Source organism: Helianthus annuus, chromosome 16, assembly GCF_002127325.2.
Source record: "Helianthus annuus cultivar XRQ/B chromosome 16, HanXRQr2.0-SUNRISE, whole genome shotgun sequence".
Lineage (NCBI taxonomy): Eukaryota > Viridiplantae > Streptophyta > Magnoliopsida > Asterales > Asteraceae > Helianthus > Helianthus annuus.
The window spans coordinates 184,323,308-184,339,807 of NC_035448.2; the positions used below are offsets into that span (position 1 = coordinate 184,323,308).

The 16,500-nt window shown below is 37.3% G+C and overlaps 1 protein-coding gene across 1 annotated transcript; it reads left to right on the forward strand.

The window, feature by feature from the left end:
- The first annotated feature begins 1,735 nt into the window (after nucleotides 1–1,735).
- On the forward strand, nucleotides 1,736–12,038 carry LOC110918558 (trans-resveratrol di-O-methyltransferase). Its single transcript, XM_035984958.1, has 3 exons — nucleotides 1,736–2,093; nucleotides 10,808–11,323; nucleotides 11,483–12,038. Exons 1-3 carry the CDS (start codon nucleotides 1,824–1,826, stop codon nucleotides 11,783–11,785), a joined length of 1,089 nt encoding a protein of 362 aa, XP_035840851.1. The 5' UTR covers nucleotides 1,736–1,823; the 3' UTR covers nucleotides 11,786–12,038.
- The last annotated feature ends 4,462 nt before the right edge of the window (nucleotides 12,039–16,500 follow it).

Genomic DNA, 16,500 nt, shown 5'->3' on the forward strand with positions numbered 1-16,500 from the left:
TTTTTTTAAAACTAGTAAGTGATGGATGAAGGGTTATTGGATTTTATCACCCTTAACTATTGGCTATTTGCCACTGCTACCCCCAACTACCACTTTGACGTCCGTCACCCCAACTTAACACTTAGTGTGTTCTATCACCACGTCGTTAACTGATCACTAACTTTTAATTTTGGTACTATACTTTTAGGGGTGTCATAGGGATCCTAGGAAGGTTTTAGGAATCTTAGGACACCCCAAAAGTATAGTAAGAAGATCAAAAGTTAGTGATTAGTTAACGGTATGGTGACAGAACACATTAAGTGTTAAGTTGGGGTTGACGGACGTCAAAGTGATAGTTGAGGGTGGCAGCGGCCAATAGCTAATAGTTGAAGGTGATAAAATCCAATAAGCCATGGATGAATGATGGGAGATTGCAATTGTATAGCTCATTTTGTAACACATGAAACTAACGAAGTTAGACTACACGAAGTGATCATTAACAATATTTTATTTTAATATAACATGACTCCAACTTTATTTCTAAAAGAAGAGTGTGATTTTATATAATATTTATTTCAACATAACATGACTTCAATTTTATTTTTAAAAGAAGAGTGTGATTTTATACAATATTTATTTCAATATAACACGACTCCAACTTTATTTCTAAAAGAACAAATTTTTCGAACTAAAAAACTATCAAACTCAATCCGGTACCGACTTTTGACGTTTTATGTACCAGGCTAGTGCTGGTTTTTACCTTCATGTACCGATAAAGAACGGATATTTTCGATACAATTACCGGTTGATACCAAATTTATTAAACTTAAAAAGTAAAGAAAATAACAAATATTATAATATTAAAATAATAAAACTATAAAAAAATCTGTATATAATATTCTATTATATGATAATATATTTGTATTATAATATATTAAAAATACTGTTCATTCATTTGTGTTTTTTAATATATAAAATAATATATTTGTATTATAATATATTAAAAATACTGTTCATTCATTTGTGTTTTTAATATATAGATATTCATTTGTGTTTTTAATATATTTAATAATATATTTGTATTATAATATATTAAAAATACTGTTCATTCATTTGTATTTTTAATATATAGATAATAATATATTTGTATTATAATATATTAAAAATACTGTTCATTCATTTGTATTTTTAATATATAGATAATAGATAATAGTGTGGTTTTATATAATATTTATTTCTAGAAGAAGAGTGTGATTTAAAAAAATAATAATAAAACATGACCCAACTTTATTTCTAAAAGAAGAGTGTGATTTTAATATAGCATAATTCTAACTCCCAATTGGGAAAAGAAATCTTATAAAAAATTAGAATATTTATTTTTTAAAAAGTGGGTGTTTTTAATATAGTACAAGTCCAAATAGAAAAACAAATCTTTAAAAAAAGAAATGACAACCAAGAACGCATGTGATTAAAATACAATACAACTTAAATGGAAAAACAAATCTCTTAAAAGGAAATGGCAACCAATTGTAAACTACTGGTTTAGCAAAATATAAGATTTTCGTCTGATAATATATATAATATTTAATTGTACTAAATTTATTTAAACAATATTAAAAGCTAAATTGGTTGATGATGAAAAAGAAATATGACCACGTTTTTAGGTAGAGATGTTTCTAAATATAGAAATTTGTCTATATTTTTAATACAAAAATGATATGTTACAGATTATCAAGTCTATCTCAAGCATATCTCTTCATACTTTCTTCTATATATTGACAAGGCCTGTACGCTCACTACATGTCAAATTGTCTATGAGATATATATAGATCATAAGAAAAGAGATGGCATTGCAAAATTCTGAGCTATCTAGAGATCAGTTGCTTCATTCTCAAGCTCACATATGGAATCATCTATTCGGCTTTATACACTCCATGTCACTTAAATGTGCAATTCAGCTTGAAATACCTGATATCATCGATCGCCATGGTTCACCAATGTTGCTTTCCGAGTTAGTCGAAGCCCTCGGCATAAAACCGGAGAGAACTCCATTTGTCTATCGGCTTATGTGCATGCTTGTTCACTCTGGTTTCTTTGTTAAACAAAGTGTATCCACAACTGTAGGTCCCTATCCGGTGGATGACGAACCTCAAACCTTGTTATACTAACCCACTAGCGAGTGCGGAATCCAAGCTAGCAAGCAAACCGGGATTAAACAAGTATGAACACAAGCACACACGGGTTCACCGATTAACACAACTTGTATTAATGCCAATGAAGGTTTCGGTTACAAGCACAATGTTTACAAACCTAACTTGTAAACTCTCAAAGTGTGTGTGTGTTTTCTGGACAGAATGCTCTCAACAATATCTCTCGGATGTGTGTGTTCTGTCTGTGTGCCTCTACTGAACTCAACACAATGCATGGGTATTTATACCCAGCTCATGATGTGCAGTCCGAAGGATCCGATAGATGGTCCGAAGGATCATCTATCGAAGACAAGTCACTCGAAAGATCAGCAGGGACCTCGAAAGATCATCTTTCGAGGTCTAATCATTCGAAGCATATCTTTCGATGAGATCGAAGGATCCACATCATCCTTCGATCTCTTATCCTTCGAGACAGTACATCTTTCAACTTTTACCAACTGTTGTCCAAGTCAAACCGGAGGATGGTTGACTTGGTCAACTTACAACACAAGAACAGGACATCGTTTACATCGTGACCGAATACAGACAAAGTACAGACACAAGTGCACCAACAAACTCCCCCTTGGCTGTAGCTTTGTCTTTATCTTCTATAGTTGTAGACTCGTCTCGAACTTCGACGGTCTTGGGTCTTCGAGTTCTCAAAACTCTGATGTCCTTTCAAGTCTTCAAAGTCGGAGGATCTTCAAAGTCTTCACGTCTTGAAAGCAGAGAGTGTATCAACAAACTACCCGTATCATGTAGGAAGTGTGTTGACAAACTCCCCCTTAACATAAGCTCCCCCTTGAGTTATGCTCGTGAATGACTTGATCTTTATGAAGTGAGATCCTTGTGGTGTTGATGATGGCCAGCGGCAACTCGATCATCTTCATCTTTTGAGCGCCTTCTCGTCGTGTCTTCATTCCAAAGCTTGTCATCGACCATGTTCTCCTAGCCTTTAGAATCTGCACATGCAAGAAATCTAAACGCGTAATGAGAACAACTGCTTGGAACATAGTATAAACAAATGACACACGAATGACCATGTCACAATCAAACACCGTCCGACAGTTTGAAAGTTTAATAAAATTTTCAATTTTAGTCTTTAACTTTCAAAACATGCAAATTTCGACCGTTTATGAAGATTTAGTCAATTCGGTTTTCAGTCAGGTTTCAGGTAACGAAGACTCGAGCTCCAACATCGTACGATCGAAAATAAAGCAGAAATAAAATCTTTTTGGCTTTTATAAAGTTTATATTAAAACACACCTAAAATCTTTTTGGTATTTTTGAAATTAAAAGACAACAATTTAAAATCCTTTGAGTGTTATCAAACGACATCACCGCTAATGTCGTGATGATATGCATCAAACGACGAAACTGTTTAAAAGAAACAATAAAAGTTAAGCAGTAAATAAATATTTACAGACATTCTTTTTGTGAGTTTCGAGGGTAAGAGAATCATACCAGTGTACGGTCATGCCAAAACGCTCTTGTTGTTCAGTTAATTAACATTAAGATAAGCATCCTATAACAACTATCGGTATTGTTGTCCACTTAAGCTCAACTTATCAGACGTAATCATGGCGAGGGGATACATTAAGGTATGATTTATACTTACCGACCGGTGTTCATCCACATCACGACACATTCCCGTATCAAGGTATGCACGAGATTTCATCTTACCGGTGAGTATACCGATTATCATCTGTTTGACCGTATAAATTGTGAGATACTCACTTATTTTGATTTGAAAACAAGCCCTATGTGATATAATCACTTATTGATGAGGAACTTGATTTTCGTATGCATGAGGGCACAGGAGCAAGTCCGTGAACAGGTCAGTACTTCCGTACAGCAGAGAGACGAACTTGACTCCCGGATAAATGTGATATTTTATCACTTATTTGTTATGGACATGTGATTGTTGATCACTTATTGAGGTCGAATGCAATATGTATTATGTACACGTATGTATAGTATCATGGAAGATCTAGACTTGCGTCCCCGTTATTTTTCGGTAAAAGATACAACCATGATACTCAGATGATAAGCAGCATAAAGACCGAATATCTCAGAACCTCGGCAATCTATCAAACGAAATTTCGGTACTAAGACCATATGCCAATGAATGGTTCCCACCTGGTCTTCAGTCGATTAAGATTTATATCACCCTGCACACTTTAAAATGATTGTGAGCCTACCGATACATCTTATATAGAGCTGCTTATCATTTTTCATTTAAGGTTTAAAGAGGTTTGGATAGACTACTGATGTACTATCATTTTCTCTTTTGCTCGCCAGGAAACTCATTTTTGTTTTTCTATTGTTTTTGTGTTTTTGAAATTTTTCGATGTTTTTGGATTTTCAGATTTTTGGATTTACTCCCCCTAAAATCAAATGAACTAAGATAAATTTAAAAACACACAAAGATATTTACAAAAATGATTTTCCGATGTTGGTTTTGACTCGTGTTTTACCTCAATGCCGTTTACCAAAATTAATTTTAATCAGAAAGGATTTATCGAATTTTGGAAAAATGAGTTGGCACATCGGTAAGCGGTGCGGACCATGACAACATTGACAAGTTTCATAGAGAAACAATCACGTGTGAGGCGATATTCTAGATCAATGTGTCAGGTCAAAGAGTGTTGTATGAGATGATGATTCATAAAGCAGCTTAAATATCGACAAGCATAGGAGAGATTTAGAAATTCAAAACCGTATCCTGCAACTGTTTCATGCATTGCAAGGAATCTGAGTGCTCTCCCAAACTTGATATCCACCCGGTGTGGACTTCAAGGTCGAATCTGCAGCTACTGAAAAGTCTCTTGACAGCAATAAGATCATAAACCTCCGGGTCCGGCTGGTCTTCCACATTGTACCAGCGAAGGTCTTTGACTTTCTCTTTCAGAAATGGTGTGCGGATGTTCAATCCATGCAAAGGCATCGGCACACATTTCACTTCATTCGTTCCTGAGGACCCGATTAAAAACCAGAATGACCAAATTTTCGGCACGTTCTTCATTTGGTCGAATTTTGCAACTTCATTCAGCCACATTTTCTTTTTCTTTCCTCTCTCTCCATCAAAGGCAACAATTTCTTCTGTCGCCTATCTTGTGCAAGGACATTCCACTATCAACAATCCTAAGACTATCAATAGTTCCTCCTGGAACTTCCTGCACACTCATTCAGAGATTAGTTGGAGAGAGGGACCCAAGCCATTGTTGTCTTGGGTCTTCCATTTTCATCAATGACAATAACTTCTTGTCTTTGATGGTTTGTAAATTGTGATGGTCCCCCTGATTCAGTAACCGATTTAGGTTTCCATGTCTGTTTTGTTTTATCAGTGTCATTCTTTAAAATTTTAACTTCATTACAGTTTGAAGTTTTTGAATTTGTTGATTTTACAGAAACAGATTGTTTTTGAACCACATCGGTTTTAATTGCTTTTTCAATCCTTTTGACCTGTTGGCGTTTCTGCTTCTTCTCCCTTTCTTTTACAAGTCGGGGATCTTGTTTTGTGGAAACAGATGGCTTACGGTCAGTCTTGCCACGGGGATCATCAACCTTTCCTTTTTGCTTATGAAGATAAGGGCAATTTCGAATTATATGCCCAATGGTTCCACACTCAAAACATGATCTTCGTTCAACATACCTCGAAGAATCATGTGTTCTCTTAGCCGATGATGTTGAACTTTGTGAACCCGAGGTACTAGGCTGTGAACTGTTTTGTTCATTTCTTTTCAAAACAGTAGCTTTCTTGACAAAATCTAAGTTAGATTTATTTTCAAACGTTTCAATTTTGTCCGTTCCCGTCGATTTCACAAAGTTAACATTTTTCTTCTTCTTTTGATTCGGCTTCTTCTGGACTTGAGCCGGTGCCTTTCCTTTGGGCTTGGTGTGATTTTGCTGTTTTGGCATTGCTGGTAATTTCTTGTTGCCAAATTGTTTTCGAACTTCAGCCTTTGGGATTGGAGGACACTGTGTAACTGTAACATGTGGTCCTTTCTTTCCCAAAAACTTACTTGTCGAATTTTCAAAGACTTTATCGATTAAGGATTGATTAACGTTCTTAATAGGAAAATCTTTGTCTGAGTAAATTTTATCATCACCAACCAAAGTGTACAGCAAGGTCACACTCTCCGACTCCTTCTCAGACGAGGACTCAGTTGCAACAGTCTTAGCGGGTGTGGCAGGGGGATCACATAGAATGTGATTCTCAAGAGGTATGTCCTCATTTTTGACTACCGCATCAGACTTTGCTGGAGCAGCATCATCAGATTCATCATCTGAAGAATCAGCATCCTCAACCTCAACTGGAGGATCCTGTTTCTGTTCAGCAGTTACAGATGTATCTGCTGACACATTTGAATCTGAGGATACTTCTTTCTGGTATCCGAGTCCTGCTGCAAACTCCTTCACATCAAGAGGAACAGATGGTTCGAAGAACACTCTATCCTCCTCATCAGGCATGGCATCATAATTGTGTCTGACTGGTGGTGGACATTTTTTGTATCCTATGCATGTGACATCCCGTTTTTCTTTCTGAACGTCAATGATGTGATCCAACACATAGCTAGAGCTCAAATAACTGTCTAGCTTAAGCTGGATCGCATCACTTTCAGTTTTGACACAAGCCATTTCCTTTTGCATCATCTCAAGGCGAGATATATACAAATTAATGTCCGTTTGTTTTCTGGAAACCATTTTAGTCAATTCAGTTTTATCTTTCTTTAATGTCTCAATCATTGACTTAAATTCTTTTTCATGGTTTTCATAAAACATATTGGCTTCTGTGCATTTTGAAAGATCCACAGTTAACTTCTGATTGTGGATGAATGTCACATCATATTTTTCTTGCAAAGCCTCGTGTTTGCTTTGCAATGCACACCACTCAGCATTCAAGGAACCATGTTTGTCTTGCAAGTCAAACAAACTAGCTTGTATAGCATCATGTTTGGCTTGCAACTCAGACATGTTTGCCTCTAACTCAGCACATTTAGCCTGCAAGCTATCACAGTTATCACAGTTTACAGCAATGGGTTCATCGACACATACCTGACTTGAAGAACTGTCGACATTAGCCATAAAGGCTGAATGGAGAGAAGACGAAGTACAAGCAGCTTGATCCATCAGAACAGATCTTCCAACACTTAGTGCTGCAGCTTCATCCAAACGTTCATCAATATCAGCATCAACTGAGACACCAGATGTCTCACCCATATTCTCATCGCCTGACCTAGATGAATCTTCATCAACACTCCTGCTGTACCCAGAAGAGTCTTCATCTTCAGAAGATTCACCACCACTGGCGGAAGATTCTCCACCACTGGTGTTAACTACATCCTTCACAACTTGAGCAAAGCAAGCTGTACCATTAGGAGCATCACCACCAAACTGGATTGACCAGTCACAACCTTCATCCATCTGAACTACAAGTGCCCGGTTGGCTTGATTGTTGACAGGCACTAACGTACGTTCACTATTTCGATTCTGGTTCTGCTGGTTGCCCTGGTTTCTGAAGGGGTTCTGGTTTCCATGCTGTGCTGGCTTTGCACATTCCCTCTTGAAGTGACCCCGTTCACCACAGTTGAAGCACCTTACTGCTTGTTTATCGAAACCATACTTGGTGTCTCTCTTACTTTCCAAGCTGGTTCTGCCAGTACTTTCCAACCAATCCTTTGCTCTTCTCACAGCGCTAGCAAAGGCCCACTTGATATCCATCAAGTCCATCTCTTCTTTATCTATCTGCCGATAGTCTTCCTGTGTCAGATTAATGTTGCCAATCTGACCTTCTATCAACCCACAGTACGCGCTCACTATAGTGTTAAGTAGCTCCATGTGTTCCTTGGCTACTTCTACACTGACTTTGGAGAAGCTTGAAGTGTCGAGCTGTACTGTATTTGGCTTTGATTGTTGACCAGCAGATGATGTTCCTCCATAACATGCACGTTGTTGTTGAGCAGGAGGAGGTGGAGGTGGTTGGATTGGATTTCCATACATGTCTGTGGTGGGAGGTGGCTTAACAGGAACTTGTATTGGATTGCCAAAGCAATCTGTGCTTGTGACAAACGCCGTTTGAATTGGAGCATGTGAACCAGTTCTTGCAGACGAAGAGCTGGAAGTTCCATAATACATTTCTGGATTCTGTGGCAATGGAACTCTCTTCGCCTTCAATGTTTCCTCCTGATCCTTGTTTTCCAAAAGCTGCACGAAATCGTTAATATTTGTAGTAGTCAACGCTCCGTTGTACTTAAGGATTTCCAAGAAACTACTCCATTGAGGAGGCAAAGCATCAGCAAACTTCTTTACCACCTCTGCTTGAGTTGTTGTAACTCCAAAATTGTTCAGCTCAGTAAGCAGGTGATAGAAACGACTTGTCATGTCTCCCAGAGACTCCTTATCCATGCAAGCGAAGCAGTCAAATTCCTTCTTGAGCAGATCATGACGCAACTGACGTGTTGCTTCATTCCCTACTCCTCTTGTTTTCAACCCGTCCCACAACTTCTTAGTTGTCTTGAAGCTGACAAACTGGTGATAAATATCCTTGCTCAAAGCCTGGGTGAGAATGGCGTATGCTTTCTTTTCCAGATCATACGTTTTCTTTTTATCTTCGGGAAGATCAGCAAATGACGCAGTCTCTGAAGCAGCAACCTCTATGGCTTGATCGAAATCTGTGGTGAAACGTATCCACAGTTCCGTATTTTGACCAAGAACATATGTTTTAAACCTCTCAGCCCATCCTGGATATTCATTCAAACTCATCAGTTTTGGGGGTCGATTCAAACTTCCTGTTTCGCTTTCGCTTAATAAGATACTTTGTACACTCGGAGTTTGACCCGTTACTAATGCCCATTGATTTGATGGTAAAGCATTTACTTGTGAAGATGTAGATACTGGAGATTCGGCCCATGATGGTGATAGACTTGTACACGTATACTTTCCACTATCAGGAGCCGGTGTACCCCACCATGAAGGAGTAACACCAGAACTGGTATATTTTCCACTGTCTGGAGCCGGAGTTCCCCACCAACTCGGATTCATCTTTGATAAGAAAAATAAATTCTATGTCAAAGTCACGAAGGATGATGGCCACCCGAAAGATCACACAGCCGAAGGATCCTGTCCGAAAGATCTCAAATCACAGAAACTTGTTAACAATAAACTGACCACAATTGAAAGATCAACTCTTGTTCGAAGGATCAACAGTACTCGAAAGATCACTGTTGTATCTCGAACAATGGTTTCGAAAGATTCAAGAGCTCGAATGATTCCCTTTTGAAAGATCCTTATCTTTCGAATTAAATATCCTTATCTTTCGTATAGCTGACTTTCGAAAGATCACACTTGTTCGAATGATCAACAGTGTTCGAAGGATCACTGTTGACTTTCGAGCACTGGCTTCGAAAGATTCAAAATCTCGAAAGATTCACACTTGAAAGATCCTTATCTTTCGAGATAAATCCCTATCTTTCGGACACTTATCTTTCGAAAAGATTCCTTTATCGAAAGATATGTTTCAAACTTCGAAGGATGGGTCGAAGGATGATGATCTTTCGTGCCTTCCTTGATCGAAAGATGGTCTTTCGATGTCGAAGGATATCTTTCGAGAGATTCTGACACAACTGATGTTGATGTGATAGGTTGGTGAAAAGGTGATGGGTTGGTAAGTCAACTTTCGGCAAAGAGTATGGCAGGCTGACAACTTTCCCACCAACTTTGAAAAGATTGCCCAAAAAGGAAAAACCTTATCTTCAAACCAGTCACAGGAATATTGACCGGAATATGGCCGGAAATTACCAACACACTCAAAAACAAGTTTTTAAGTTACCCAACCCACTTACGAACACTCCCGGTAAGTTTAAAACACGTTTTCCAGTTTAAAAGGGTAGAAAAACCAACAAAAACGGGTGTTAAACCAAGTGTTCAAACACACACCAAGAACTTGAATAACCCGGTTTTAAACAAGGTAAAGAGCCAAGCTCTGATACCACTTGTAGGTCCCTATCCGGTGGATGACGAACCTCAAACCTTGTTATACTAACCCACTAGCGAGTGCGGAATCCAAGCTAGCAAGCAAACCGGGATTAAACAAGTATGAACACAAGCACACACGGGTTCACCGATTAACACAACTTGTATTAATGCCAATGAAGGTTTCGGTTACAAGCACAATGTTTACAAACCTAACTTGTAAACTCTCAAAGTGTGTGTGTGTTTTCTGGACAGAATGCTCTCAACAATATCTCTCGGATGTGTGTGTTCTGTCTGTGTGCCTCTGCTGAACTCAACACAATGCATGGGTATTTATACCCAGCTCATGATGTGCAGTCCGAAGGATCCGATAGATGGTCCGAAGGATCATCTATCGAAGACAAGTCACTCGAAAGATCAGCAGGGACCTCGAAAGATCATCTTTCGAGGTCTAATCATTCGAAGCATATCTTTCGATGAGATCGAAGGATCCACATCATCCTTCGATCTCTTATCCTTCGAGACAGTACATCTTTCAACTTTTACCAACTGTTGTCCAAGTCAAACCGGAGGATGGTTGACTTGGTCAACTTACAACACAAGAACAGGACATCGTTTACATCGTGACCGAATACAGACAAAGTACAGACACAAGTGCACCAACAACAACCACATGTGATGATGAGGAGGGAGAAGGCTATTTGCTAGCTCCTGCTTCTCGGTTGCTTCTTAAGGATGAGCCATTAAGCGTTAGGCCCTTTTTGCTACTCGTGTTGGATCCAATCTTGGTAGACCCATGGCAGCACATAAGCAAATGGTTCCAAAACAATGATGTCACCCCCTTTCACACAGCCCATGGGAGGATGTTTTGGGATCTAGCAGGCCAAGAGCCGAAGCTTAATCAGTTATTCAATGAAGCAATGGCTAGCGATGCAAGGCTTGTTACAAGTGTTATTCTCAAACATTGTGGAGGTGTTTTTGAGGGGATAGAATCCATTATCGATGTTGGCGGTGGTACTGGGACTGTTGCCGAAGCTATTGCCAAAGCATTTCCCAATATTAGGTGCATCAGCTTTGATCTTCCTCACGTAGTTAATGGTTTGGTTGGAAGTAAAAACTTGAGTTATATTGGTGGAGACATGTTTGAAGCCATTCCTAAAGCTGATGCACTTTTGCTCAAGGTATTCTTAATATTTCACATTTTTTTCTACTTTCATGTAAGCGTTAGTTCCTTTTTGACAAATAATCTCAACCTTTTGAACCAAACTTTTAACAATTACTAATGGTGTACAACAACTTTTTATTATGATTTATGAAAAAAAAAAAAAACTATAAAACAGTCGATCTTACACGATAGGAGTGATGAAGAATGCATAAAGATACTAAAGCAATGCAAAGAAGCGATTCCAAGCAAAGATAATGGAGGAAAATTAATCATCATAGACATGGTCGTAAATGTCAACAAAGAAGAGAATGAATTACTTGAGACTCAACTGTTGTTTGATATGCTTATGATGAGTTTAGTGACCGGAAGAGAGAGGAACGAAAAAGATTGGGCAAAGCTCTTCGATGACGCAGGCTATACAGATTACAAAATAACACCGATATTGGGGTTTAGATCTGTTATCGAAGTTTATCCCTAAGTAAGTTACATTTCTTCTTAGCATGTTCTTGTTAATCTGTGGTTCTTTATCAACTTCGTCGTTCTTCATCATGTTTCATCTTATTACTATTAAACTCTTGACAATATTTGAGGGTATGTGATTTATGCTTGTGCACAAGGCCTCAAAATTTTAAGTAAATTGTTAGCAGAGAGCCAGAGAAAGAGCTTGGTGGCCGGTTTAGAGATTGTTGTCAATGTCATTTGGTATGAGATATCATCTATAATGAATTTTCTTTCCAAGCATTTAGAATCAAACGATATGATAATTGATGATTTTATTGAAAAATCAGATAGTTTTATTTCTTGATTTAATACTTTAGGCAGTGTTAAGGAGATAATATATATCACCAGTGGGCGGCAGACTCATAATTTTGTTCTTGGGTCTAAAACTTTTGAGGGTTGTTTATCTCTAAATATTATTTTTCCCAGTCTAAGTTGGGTTGGGTCGTAATAAAAAAATAAGATCAAATCTAAAAGTACATAATAGGAATATGTCAATTTTACTTGGAAAACGTATCGCATTTCCTTCCTGAGAGGGTATTTCTTTTGTTCCGTTAAGGAATAGAAGGAAATCTTCAACAAAAATAACAATAACAATAATTGTTGTTGTTATTACAATAATAATAATAATAATAATAATAATAATAATAATAATAATAATAATAATATTATTATTATTATAATTATTATTATTTGTATTACATTACTTCATTTTTTTTTTCAATCTAGCAAACTATACAAAGTAATAATTTATTCTATTCACATATGGATAACCAATCAACAAACGTTGTGCTTGTTTTCCGTATGTTTATCAACTGTTTCGATATTTTTAGGTTCTGATTTACTTAAAAGAATTAGTAATAACCATAGGTAATTTGGTAGAAACCAAGACAAGCCTAGTTATTTTTTACCAAATTTTAACATTTTCCATTCTACAAGGAGGTGGGTGATTTTATATGATAATGTGACGTTATAGTCATATGATTTTTATCGATTCTTTTAAGCCTAACTAGTGACTTTTCCCTCGCGCTTCGCGATGGAATTCAGTTGTTCGTTACGGTACCAGTACTCGCTATAGTAATTAAAAGAGAAAACCTTACATCGATCGAAAAATAATAAAAATAAATATGATGTTGTTTAGTTGATATCCGTTCGGTTGTTTGCGTTTTTAGTTTTGTCAACATTGACCGAAAAAACATGTGTATTAGTATCGGTATTTATTTTTATTGTTTTGGCTTTCGATAGACTGACGTCGTATCGCTACCGTACGGTGTTAAACTGAACAACATCGGTACCGGTATGTTTCTTGTTTGAAAATTAATATCGTATCGCTACCGCAGTGAACCGGAACGAAACCAAACGAACAATGTTGAACATTAGTTCGGTACCGATATTTGTTTATACAATGTTTTCTTTCAATAAAACTGACACTGTATCACTATCCTACCGTACTGTATAAAATCAATACAGATACCTGTATTCATTTTTATGGTTTTCGGTTTTGAAAATAATTCACTTATACGACTCCGTATGCGATGATAAATGAATATATGTACATGTACCGTGACAATCTGAACCAATCGATATCATTCGAACAACATCGTTGCAGCTACTGGTGTTTGTTTTTATACATTCGACAGATGTAAAACACGTGTTGAATTCATACCTAGTGCATGTGTTGTACCGCTACTGTAACAATTAGTATCCATACAGATCTAATGCCCGCGGAATGTTAAAAAAATAAACATAGACACGGATTTAGATTTTTTTAAATTAACAAACGCAAGTTGTTATTGTACCACTACTGAAAGGAATCGTATCGATACCGATCCAATGCCCTCGGAATTTAAAAAAAATAATAAACATAGATGCAGAAGTGGATTTAAAAAAAAAACAGTTAACAAAATCTGAGTTGTTAATTATACCCTTGGAATGGTATTGGGTTTTGCTTTGTCAATGAGGCTATGATTTTGAGGTTCATTATTTTGAGCCTATGGTTCCCGCTTATAAACCATAATAGCTTGTATATTGTTGAGTTGTAAATTTTGAATGCATTAGGGTATTGTAGCTTATGTTTTTTTGTGGATAATGGAGACATGGTGTTATAATTTTGTATTGTTTTGTTGTATATTACTTGAGTAAACAAGCCTTTCTTTGTCAACGGGCCTGCGATTTTGATGTTCATTGGTCTGAGAATACGTTCCTACTTATAAAACGTAGCAACTTGTATATTGTTGATTTGTATGTTTTGTATGTATTGGGGTGTTGTACATATATAATGGTGTTTCGTTCTTTTATGGTTAATGGTGTTGTACTTTGGTATTCTTTTATTGTACATATGTTGGGTATATAACCCTACAACACTCATTTGTGCCACTTCATGTGTGTCGGTCATCAGATTTTTGGTCATTGTTCTTGAGCATCGTTTTTAGATGTTGTATATTAGTTTGCTTATGTAATGTTAAAGTATATTGGCGATGATGACGTTGTTTCTTGGTGTGGCAACTAAGATGGCTTCAAATAGAAAACCGGTTGTAGCCAAGTTTCTAAGCCTCACTACTGATATTTGCTTTGCTTTTTGGAGTTTCTTATTTGAATTTAGATTTGCCAGCTCAAGGGCGATGATAAATGATTTGTGATAATGGTTCTAGTGGCTAAGGCAACTTGAAATAAGCTTCTAGTTGCACTGATATTGTTTATGAGCCTGTTGATTGAATACTCATAATAATTTTGCTTTATTTTACATTATTAATTGACCTATTATCTTATTTAAATGATTTTTTATCAGAATGTCGACTTCAAATCTTCAAATGAGGATCAACAGGTTTTTAAGCATCTCCAAAAGATATTGGAAGATGTTAAAGAGTCTGATCGTCGGATCACCGCTCAACGAACTGACAGAAAGAATGGCTAGCATTCGGAAAAAAAACTAGCGGAGTTGTAGGTTTCCATTAACACGCTTCACACACATTATGGACATACGCATTACATTAAGAAAATAGACTAGGGCTTTACGTATAATTAACTTTAAGTGTTGGTTGTAAGTTTTTGTACTATATTATTATGCAATCGATGGTATGCTTTTTATTTAACTTAGCATTTTTAGGTTCTCTTCACCACACAGACATGTTCCATCCACTTCCATCCTCTTCCAACCTCTTCTCCTCTTCTCCCTCTTCTCCCTCCGCCACCACCATCTCCACCTCCGACCTCCTCTGCCACCACCATCTCCACTCCGACACCATCTCCACCTCCGACACCATCTGCTCCACCTCCACTCCGCCACCACCTCCGCCGCTCCAGCCCCAAATCGACATCACCTCCGATATCTCTGCTCCACCTCCACTCCGCCACCACCTCCGACATCATCATCAACATCACAAACAAAACCCCCAAATCGAAAACCCTCATCATCATCAACATCGATCGCAAACAAAACCCTAAATCGAAAACCCTCATCATCATCATCATCGACATCTGGAACGAAGAGAAAGAGAGTTCGTAGAGAAAGAGGGGGCGGTGGTGGTAGGTTTTGATGGCGGTGGTGGAACGAAGAGAGAGAGACCGTAGAGAGAGAGAGAGGGGGCGGCATGAGAGAGAGGGAAATAAGAGAGAGATCGGCGGTGGTGGTGGGTTTTGATGGCGGTGGTGGTGGTCGACGTGGTGGTCGACGTGGTGGTGGCGGATGGTTGTGGTGGTGGTGGTAGATGGCAGAGAGAGAGAGAGAGAAGAGAGAGAAGAGACAGGAGAAGGTCTGTGGTTTTCAATGGTGTGAAGAGGTTTTTATGTAAAAAAAAACAAACCCTCTTTTCCTTGCAGACTGCAGACATTTGGTCCACCTCTTCTCTGCAGATGTGGTGCGCAGACTGCAGATCTTTTCCTGCAGAAAAAACAAACACCACCTTAGTATCTACCATAGCTTGAACTTAATACTAGTTAAGTATAAATTTATTTAGCATATGGGTGATGATCTTGCATAAAAAAATAAGAATTCAAACCAAAATTTTATTTTAAATCAGGAAATATATAGATTGGTGCGCATTTTGATATTTTAGCATGAATTGACAAGGTGGTTTGTCCTTTGGTGTACGTGTTGCAATTCACTTGGTCAGGTTTGTTTGTTGCTCTTTTTGACTTTGTAGCAATATATGCTTTAAGAAAGAAGCGTGTTTCCGTCTCTTTAATTTAACTACTAGCAATGTAGCTTATCCTATAGCAATCGTTTTTGTCGAAACATTGTGGCAAATGGAACATAGCGACAGTGTTCCGACACACTACATTGGTGTGAATAACACTGTCACAAATTTAGGTACCAACAACTTTGCAACAAAACTATGACATGAATAAAGCGTCGCTAAATTTGTGACAACCATTTTTAGTTTTCTACAAAATTGCGACAACGTTTTCACAAAACCTGTTTTCTAAACAAATAAGAGCATAACACTTTGTCGTAAATTTGTCATAATCTGCAACTAACTTGCGGCAAATATTTTTTTAATTTTATAATTAATAATTTACAAATATTAACAAATAAAAGATAATAATTGATAGAAACATTGCACTTTGTTGCAAATCTGTCACAACTTGTGACAATTTGGCAGTGATATTTATTGTTTATTTTTTTTAAGTTAACTTACTTATATAACAATTAAGAAAACTGATATATTGTTGTCTGCAAAATTTTCGGAAACTTTT